This window comes from Pollachius pollachius (assembly GCF_949987615.1).
Source record: "Pollachius pollachius genome assembly, chromosome: 18".
Classification (NCBI taxonomy): domain Eukaryota; kingdom Metazoa; phylum Chordata; class Actinopteri; order Gadiformes; family Gadidae; genus Pollachius; species Pollachius pollachius.
The window spans coordinates 13,042,919-13,052,802 of NC_136951.1; the positions used below are offsets into that span (position 1 = coordinate 13,042,919).

The window sequence follows — 9,884 nt, forward strand, 5'->3', positions numbered from 1 at the left end:
ACTTGGACGCTACTGGCCGCAGAGGAACCCGCTGCTCTGCGTCACTCTGCGTCACCATAGGAACCCGCTGCTCTGCGTCGCTCTGCGTCTTCCTCCTCTTTCCAATCCTCGACTTGGGTAGAGAACTCCGCTGATATTATTTGTTTCAGGCGGACCGGTGTTTATAGACGAATGAATGAATAAAAACAAATAGCGAAATGTTTTTTTTTTTGCTCTGGCACAAACCATTTATTTTTTCCTTTTTAACAATACAGCTTTGTCTTCTCAAAAGATGAATGCATCTTAAGTTTCCAAAAAATGTCCAAAAACGGTTATCAAGTAATTGCTTCCGAAATCAATTACGCTACCATTAATTCAACTATGCAAATATTCAGCCAATCAGAGTTCTTATCCGGACGGCGCGACCCCGCCCATCAGCGTGACGGCAGAACGTCCCATGTCACAATATGTCACACATTTACAATATGGAATGCAAAATAAAGCAGCAAATGATATAAACTGGGTAAACTGAATAATTATATTCTACTTACGAGCTCAGGAAACTTTGAATAAACAATGAATCTAAATTGTACAGATTGTAAAGATGTAGGCTACAGACATTCAAGCCAAAAGCTGCCACGTGCAAATTCTTACAAATGATACAAAGCTACAACATTATTGCCACCTTCTGCCGCAGCATATGGATTAAGGCTTATCGTGATATCTGACTTATCACAACATATTTGGTCCGGGGATTCAGAGCTTCTAAAAGGAGAATTCTAGAAGACACCCTTGTGTGATTACCTGAAACATAATGTTGCCATGTTTTATCTGTAATCACAACATGCTGTTGAACATCGTTTATAGAAACTTCTGCTTTTCACGTTATACTGTTGCAAATCTAAAAGGAGATATATGTATGTCTGCTCTCTATAGCAACACTTGTAAATTGTGACTTGATTGAAAAGTCACAGAAAATTGTAATCTATCTTGTTGACATCAACCCCACAGCAGAACCCTTTAAAAAAAACCCTCTCATGTCTGGACGGATGACAATGCCTGGTTACATCGTGCCAATGCTACGAATTAGGTGAAAGTAGAAATAAAACCTTTCCTATAAGTCTGCATGATTTGAAACGGTTTCTCCCAACACTCGTGTCTAGAAGCTGCTATGACTCCGCAGTATGTACACAAAACATGCTTTGAAATTATATGAACGAGTGAATTTGGTTTATGATTTTCACACTAAACAGTCCCACAACTCAAATAACACAATTACAAAAAACAATAAATCAACCATATCCCCATTTACAAACATGTAACCCAAACTGAAGTGGCATCTTAACACTTCTGATGCCATGCAAAGAGAACATAAAAGCATGTTTAAAAAGTGCAACTGAACAACATTTACCCTTTTTAATCAATTACTGAGACTGTCCTCCTCTGTCTCGTCCCTTAGAGCCTCTGAAGAAGAAACAGGTTCAACTTTAAAGTCCAGACAATGCAGAGACACCTCCACCACACCGACCATCAGACCTGCAGAGAAGACCCACCCAACTAGTTCAAGGCCTCTTCTCCTTTGGGGTTTTAGTTGTGGTCCAGCGCATGAGGTGGGAAATGTAAGTGCACTTTGGGGACAGAAAGGACACTTGAAAACACGCATGGGGAATGTGCACAGAAAGACTAAATACAAAGCAAACACGTGCACAGAAAAGTGCACATCGTACATCAAAGTGCACGTGGCACTGCGGAACAGAGCTACTGTCCAACCAATCAATGCCCTCCAATAGTGGAAACTTTATCCTCAAACATTAAAGGGGCCCTATTTTACCTGGTTTGATGTCGATTAGCCTTTACAATCCATTTATAAATCGACCCGTTAGGGACATCACACATGGGCGTGTCCAAACAGATACATGATGGGCAGCTTGAGTTCCCTTAGTAGGCTGTGGACACACCCACTTGTGATGTCACTAAAGGGGAGGTTTTGAAATGGCTTTTAAAGGCTAATCAACATGGTGGTCAAATAGTGGCCCTTTAAACTGGAAATGGAAACGAGCCAATCCCACACATTCCTTCATGACAACAGACCAGAGATTTGGAGGTACCAGCTAGCCTTCAGAGGTCAGCTAGCCTTCAGAGGTCACACCAGCCCTCAAGTTCTTCACAGCCACGCATCACTCAACCTTACGATAAACCTTTATTCAGATGCTTACAGGCCAACAGAAACAGCCTACCTAGTTTCATGGTCGGTAGTGGAGCTACTGTGTAAATATACACACACTGCCATAAATCCAAATCTCCAATATACTGGGAATGCATACCATAAATATATTTAATTTTTTCTTTTGGGGAGGAAAATGCTTTTTGGTGTCTCGGTGGATCCTTCCGCTCTCCCTCATCCTTCCTCTCTCTCCCTCTGATCCCTTTCTCTCTACGGTCCGGGGGGGGGGGGGGGGGGGGGCGGGGGCTGACCTCCGCCTAACAGAAGGGTTCCTGGGGTGCGGGCAGAGCAGGGCTCACGATGGACTCAAAACACACACACACAAACACAGACACACACTCAGGAGCCATAGTGATCCTGAAAAACAAGAGAAAGTCTGTTAGAGATGCAGGGTGACCGGCCGACCGGACCAGAGAATGAATTAATAGGGGCTGATTAAGCACAGAACCCCTCCATAGCTCGGCTGGGGTCAAGACATACGCGACTCTAATTAGTAGGTGGGGTGGGTTTGGGCCAGACTGGAGGTAAGGTCTAAAGAGGGGCGGGGCTAACCTGGTGGGAGGGGCTAAGGAGGAGCGGGACAAGTCACAAGGGGCGGGGCAAGCCTGGAGGGAGGCACGGGCTAAGGAGCAGGCGGGGTGTACCTGGAGGGAGGAGCCGAGGAGGGGTGGGGCCTACGTGGAGGGAGGGGCTTCCTTGAGGGAGGGGTTAAAGAGGGGCAGGGCCTACCTGGAGGGCGGGGCTAAAGAGGGGCAGGGCCTACCTGGAGGGAGGGGATACGGGGGGACGGGGCCTACCTGAAGGGAGGGGCTATGGGGGGTTGGGCCAACCATGAGGGAGGGTATACAGAGGGGCGGAGCCTACCTGGATGGAGGTGACCACTCCGCTCGCCATGCCCGACAGCCTCCCGGCCACCGAGCGCACGCCGAGACGGAGCTGGGACATGTCCGGGGCGCTAGGCAACGCATTGGTGAACCGGTACGAACCTGCTGCTACGGAAACAAGGACACCTTTAATACCACATCGATTATATGTTCATTATATAATCCTGTATTTATAACGACTATAAATCTCATCCTGTATCTGTAACGTCTGTAAACCCTCTCCTGTATCTATCCTCCTCACCTGCTTGTTTCTTGGGGTCGTCGAACAGGTCGGCTGAGCTGATGGAGGAACTCCCGGAGAAACGCTCCAGTCGAGAGCGGCTCTCGTACTGACGAAGAAACAACATAAACACCTTCAGTTAGACTCACAGATTTACCTCTTCATCTGAGTGTCAGGGAGGGGAGAGAGACAGGATGGGAAAGTGAGAGAGACAGGAAGGGGATGTGAAAGAGACAGGAAGGGGGCATGAGAGAGACAGGAAGGGGACGTGAGAGAGACAGGAAGGGGACGTGCGAGAGACAGGAAGGGGAGGCGAGAGAGACAGGAAGGGGATGTGAGAGAGACAGGAAGGGGATGTGAGAGAGACAGGAAGGGGACGCAAGAGAGACAGGAAGGGGACACGCGAGAGACAGGAAGGGGACACGAGAGAGACAGGAAGGGGACGCGAGAGAGAACAGGAAGGGGACGGGAGAGAGACAAGAAGGGAATGTGAGAGAGACAAGAAGGGGATGTGAGACGGGAAAGGGACGTAAGACAGGAAGGGGACGAGAGAGAGATAGGAAGGAGGGTCGGAGTGGGAAGTGAGACTAGGACCGCAGGGGGGAATCAAACCCGGGTCCCACCCGTACTGCCGAGGGGACCCCTGACGCGCCCCACGTCCCCCCTCTCTTTAAGGGACTCCCTATGGGTCCTACAGACACCCCAGGAGGTCTGAGTTCCCCCTCTCATTAGGGGATCCCCCACAGGTCCTACAGACACCCCAGGAGGTCTGAGTTCCCCCTCTCTTTAGGGGACCCCCTATGTGTCCTACAGACCCCACAAGAGGTCTGGGTGATGGTAAATGGTCTGGGAGGAGGTCCACCCACCTCAGAGTTGTCCTGTTTCCCAAAGAACATGTCGGAGGAGATGGACTTCGAGTCTCCGAACTTCTTCTGTGCCTCTCCGGTGTCCGAGACCGGGGCAGGGTCTGGTTTCCTCCGGGACGCGGGTCTGGGGGGAGGGAGACACCACACGTTACAGACCTTCTGGTCTGTGGACCCGTACAGAGTTCACCTTTTGAAAGCTTGGAGAAGACTAGACCCCGGTCTGAGTCTGGAGGGTCCCAGTCCCGGTCTGCGTGGGTCAGGGCCTATGGGGGTCTTGGCCCTGGTCCCGGTCAGTGGGGGTCTGGGTCTGGGGGTCGGGTACCCGGTCGGGGTTGCAGGTCTAGGGTCTCACCGGTCATCCAGAGACGTGATGCCTGCGGTCAGGAAGAAGTCCGGCTCCGGTTTCCTCTCCTTGCTCCAGCCCCCGTCCGCCCGCTCCCCCCAGCGGGACGAGGAGGAGTACTCCCCCCCCGGCTCCCCTGGCTCGTCAGCCCTCGGGGTCGCCCTGCAGGCACGGGGGCAGATAGGGCAGGTTGGTAATATGCCCCCGCCTCCAGAACACTAGGGCCAGTCCTTGCACCAGAGGAACCCCACTGTCCCTCCCGAGGAGAGGCCGGGGGATTGGGGGTCTCACCTGAGGCTGAAGCTGCCCTCGTCGTCGTCCTCCTCCTCGATGTATCTCCGGGGCTTGGGGGCCTTCACCCCCCCGGGGGCCTCCTGCTGGATCATGTGCATGTCTGACATCACCGAGTGGGACACGCCACTGAGGACCAGAGGACACGTTTCAGACCAGGGGACCGACGGTTCAGTAATACTACAGACAGGCTGGAAGGACGGTACGTAGCATCTAGAACCTGAGTTAGTTCAGAGATATGCTGAGGAGGGTCGGGTCGACAGGCAGGATGCGGACATTGGGGATGGAACCAAGTACATTTTAGCCTGGAGTTTAACATCACAGCAGAAACACTCCCCTGTCCCACCCCCCCTCTGAGCATGCTCAGAGGGGGGGCGGGCACCGTGATTAGAGGGTGACCACCCCCCTCTAACGGGGGGGGGTCACCGTACCTTCTTATGCCCCTCTGAGCACAGTGGTGTCTCCAACAGGGTCACCGTACATCCTCATGCCCCCCCATGGTGCCTCTAACGGGGTCACGTACCTCCTCATGCCCCCCCATGGTGCCTCTAACGGGGGTGACGTACCTCCTCATGCCCCCCCATGGTGACTCTTACTGGGGTGACGTACCTCCTCATGCCCCCCCATGGTGACTCTTACTGGGGTGACGTACCTCCTCATGCCCCCCCCATGGTGACTCTTACTGGGGTGACGTACCTCCTCATGCCCATGCCCATGCCCAGCCGCTCCGCCTGCTCCTTGCGGTTCCCCTGCAGCCCCTTCATCTTCTGGTCCTCCAGCTTCCGCTGGGCCTCCAGGTCCTTGTAGGCCAGGCGCAGAGACGGAGCCCTGGCAGACCGAGAGGGTTAGAGTCAGTACAGGTCATCAACAGGCAGGTCAGTACAGGTCATTAAGGAGCAGGTCAGAGGTCAGTTCAGGTCATTAAGGAGCAGGTCAGTACAGGTCATTAAGGAGCAGGTCATCAAGAAGCAGGTCAGTACAGGTCATTAAGGAGGAGGTCATCAAGAAGCAGGTCAGTACAGGTCATCAAGGAGCAGGTCAGAAGTCAGTACAGGTCATTAAGGAGCAGGTCAGTACAGGTCATTAAGGAGCAGGTCAGAAGTCAGTACAGGTCATTAAGGAGGAGGTCATCAAGGAGCAGGTCAGTACAGGTCATCAAGGAGCAGGTCAGAGGTCAGTTCAGGTCATTAAGGAGCAGGTCAGTACAGGTCATTAAGGAGCAGGTCAGAAGTCAGTACAGGTCATTAAGGAGCAGGTCAGAAGTCAGTACAGGTCATTAAGGACCAGGTCAGAGGTCAGTTAAAGGCCGTTAAGGCGCAGGTCAGAGGTCTTTATAGGTCGTTAAGGAGCAGGTCGTTAAGGAGCAGGTCGTTAAGGACCAGGTCAGAGGTTAGTACGGGTCATTAAGGAGCAGGTCAGAGGTCAGTTAAAGGCCGTTAAGGCGCAGGTCAGCTGGATGGTAGGACTCACAGGGCGGCGTCTTCGCGGCCGGTGTTCTTGGCGGGGCCGGGGGCGCCGGCTGTGTCATCCTTCTCCCTCAGCTTGTCCACGGCCTGAGCTCTCTTCTCCAGCTCGGAGAAGCTCTGGCTGCTCACCTTCTGAGCCCCCAGACCCCCCTTCTTGGTGCCCAGCTGGAGGGAGAACACAGGGTTAGGGTGAGGCCATGCCAGGCCGATATCGGCCGATAGAACGGGCCGACCGATCTGTGGGTGAGGCAGCACAGAGCCGCGGAGGTCGGGTCAGTGAGGCTACACTGACGAGCCTGAGTTTGGATCAGAACCACTGGTTCCCGGGGACCTCGGTACCCACTGCTCCAGAGAACCAGTCCCATGGAGGTCAGAAGAAGAAACAGTGGATGAGGTGGTCCATCATAATCATGGATAATCATGGTGGTCCGACCACCAGGAGACTCTGCGTCAGGATCCTCTCAGGTAACCATGGTAACGTACCGTCTTCTTGCCCCCGGTCGGTTTCTTCTTGAACATGGAGGAGGTGGGCTCTGTGGGGGGAGGGGGAGCATAGGTTAAGAACTCTAAGGGTCAACCAATCAAACGGGTGGATTTGGTAGAGCAGCAGGTGAGCCTCACCTGGATGGGCTTTAGGGGAGACCCCGAGCATGTCCACGCTGGGACCCTCCTCCGTGTTTCCTGAGGACATGGACCCCATTAAGTTCATCGAGAGCCCCAAAGCGTTTCACAGCCCGTGAAACAAAGACAATGAAAACACTACTAATGCAGCTGGTACTGAATGGCGAGATGTCCACCAGGACGCGACACATCCGAAAATCTCCAACAGACTCCGAGCTCATGGTGAGATGTCCATCAGGACATCTCCACCAGGCGTCAGAACTCAGAGCTCGTACACACCGTTGCTGTCCTCCTGTGACGGCTGGAGAGAAGCCTTCTCAATGGGAGGGCTGCTGAGGTTCATCAGGGGCATGTTCTTGTTCTCAGTCACATCCTGCAGGGTACAGAAGTACAACCAATCACAACCCACAACCACAGATAACAGGAATGACACCCCAACCAATCACAATCTTCGACCGTAAATAACAGGAAATACACCCCCACCAATCAGAATCCGCGACCGCAAATAACAGGAAAATACCCCCTCCTGGTCGCAGACGTTACCCCACTGATACGCACCAGGGTGTGGAGGCTGAAGAAGTCATCAGGCTTGTTGTCCGGAACCGTCGGGGAGATCGGAGCCTGGCTCTCCAACCATAGCTGCACAGGGGACACAGTCAGTGATACAGCCAGAGATACAGTCAGAGATTGTATGCGTGTACCTCTTGTGCGTGTGTGTACCTCTGCCCCTTGGTGTGTTTAGGTGCGTGTTAAGGTGTGTGTGTAAGGTGTGTGACTGTGTATACCTCTGTCCCGTGTGTGCGGGTGGCCTGGGTGGCCAGGGTCTTGACCCGGTCGCGGTACTGCGTTGCAGCCCGGCTGTTGTACTTGGCGTTGGCGGCGCTGGTGGTGCAGCCATGCTGGCTGAAGAAGTTGAACTGAACACGACAATATCAAAATTAAAACATGTTTTTTTTAATGATATCAAATGTAAATCTAATATATACACACAACTCAAAACTAGTATTGTACTTAATATCACAATTAAACAACGTATTTTAATTAGAATCTAATGTCAACATAAACACTGTTCAATACTAGTACTGTTCAAAATAATATCACAATTAAAGAAAAGTAAATAGAATCTATGTAAATATAATATATACACTATTCAATACTAGTATTGTAATTTTATCACTTTAAATATGAAAAACACCACAATTAACAATGTTTTGAAATATAATTGAATGTAAATATGAGATATACACTACTATACTTCTCAATACTATAACGGTGCATATGATATCACTATAAATATGAAGCATTATAATAATTATATATGAATCTTTTTATATTATAAAAATGGGTTTTCAGTTATAATAAAGACTCACCGCATTGCTGTTTCCTCCCACTTGCATGCACCTCAGCTGGTACCAGGACCAGTTGAAGTCAAGCTCCGTGGACCTGTGGGCCAAACCCTCAGTTTGAACAGAGACCATTCTGAACACTTACATTCAGGGCATATAGCAGACGCTTGCATCCAAAACGTTTGTCAGCAGAAAGAGAAACAACCATATATCGCCGTCGGTAGAGTAAGGATGCTCATAGAACCAAGTGCAGGGCACCAACAATCCCCATGGTAACCCATTCCCCGTACACAACAAAGATGCCTAGGATAAGAATAGTCACAGGAACACAGGAAAGTCTCAGTTTATAAACTCAGCATACCAGGAGGCCTACCTGATGAAGGACAGGTGCACTCCCAGGGAGCGGTGCGTCCCGGAGCAGTCGATGCAGAGGAACACCCCGTAGGTGATGCTCGCCCAGCTGGGGTTCTTAGAGGAGCAGTCGAAGCACGCCTGACAGAGGTCGTGGTTATTAGACTTTATTAGACACATGTAACATGATCCAGGAGCCGTTTCTGGAGGATTAGTCAGAACCCACCAGGGGGTGATGAGATAAGAACAGACAGAAGATCAATAGTTGGTCCTCCAGTCCTAAGGACCCAACGTGGCGGTCTAAAGGTAATCCACTGATAGGAGACCGAGGTTCTAACAGCTGGTCTCTGGAACCCGGTGTAAGGTGTTTTAAAGGTTCAACTTATTCTAACACCATCACAGTATTTAAGATAATCTATTCATGTATTATATTATGTTATCATGAATCAGTTCGACATTGTATTCCTAAATCAGGAAAACATAATATTACCAGTCTCTTCTTCACACAATATGGTAGATATATATATATAAATATAAATCTTCTATATCTCTACATTGAGTCCTTCAGTCAGGTCAGTATCCTTTTTATGAACCAGAACACACATTCAGTATTTAACTCCTAACTCCCGGTTCCTGAGAGGCTCTTGGTGTTATTTGGTCCTCGGCTCTGAAAGTGCGACGTGTCAGATGTTCGGAAGGTTCGCTCTGACTTCCTCCTTGAGGATCATCTAGACCTTGATCTAACCACACCTCGGGGATAACAACCAACCAGCTCACCTTGTTGGTGGGCACCGAGCGGAGCCGCTTGAAAACCGCGGAGATGTCCTGCTTGCTGGGTTCAGACATGGTTCTGTGGACCTTCTCTGGTTCTTCTCCCGAACGGCAGACCTGTTTACCGGAAGCTGCTAAATCAGCTCGGAGCCGCACGTCAGCACGGAAACTGGATGTTGCCCTCTCATAAGTCAGTCGTGCAGAATGCTGCCCTCTCATTGGTCAGCCGGGCAGAATACTACCCTCTCATTGGTCGACCGAAACAGCTGGTCTTGTTGTTCTAACTCAGGAAACTGGGTAATGGAGTTCAGGTCTACCTGGACGAGGATATCGTCTGAACGTGGAGCAGCAGCATCCGCACGTGAAACTGAGCCGTCAGCTGTCAAATAAAGGGGTTATATATTATGCTTCGACTTTTCCATTTGCTTTAGACTGTTATATGACGTATGTATACATCAATTAAATTTAAAAATAATAATAATTTACCAAATGTTTTGCCCCCCGGGCCACACGGGAATATAG

At 50.6% G+C, this 9,884-nt stretch overlaps 1 protein-coding gene across 2 annotated transcripts; it reads right to left on the reverse strand.

Annotated features, from left to right (window-relative positions):
• Nucleotides 1-200: 200 nt before the first annotated feature.
• On the reverse strand, nucleotides 201-9,502 carry arfgap3 (ADP-ribosylation factor GTPase activating protein 3). 2 transcript variants are annotated; one of them, XM_079756251.1, is made up of 16 exons: nucleotides 9,369-9,502; nucleotides 8,614-8,732; nucleotides 8,265-8,337; nucleotides 7,680-7,811; nucleotides 7,453-7,533; nucleotides 7,174-7,267; nucleotides 6,895-6,954; nucleotides 6,757-6,806; nucleotides 6,278-6,438; nucleotides 5,504-5,635; nucleotides 4,808-4,936; nucleotides 4,526-4,678; nucleotides 4,174-4,297; nucleotides 3,329-3,416; nucleotides 3,068-3,192; nucleotides 201-2,560 (listed from the first exon to the last, which is right to left on the reverse strand). In XM_079756251.1, exons 1-16 carry the CDS (start codon nucleotides 9,435-9,437, stop codon nucleotides 2,543-2,545), a joined length of 1,608 nt encoding a protein of 535 aa, XP_079612377.1. In that variant the 5' UTR covers nucleotides 9,438-9,502; the 3' UTR covers nucleotides 201-2,542. The 2 variants fall into 2 exon arrangements, with proteins under 2 accessions (XP_079612377.1, XP_079612376.1); XM_079756250.1 differs by having other exon boundaries at nucleotides 3,068-3,195.
• Between the last annotated feature and the right edge of the window lie 382 nt (nucleotides 9,503-9,884).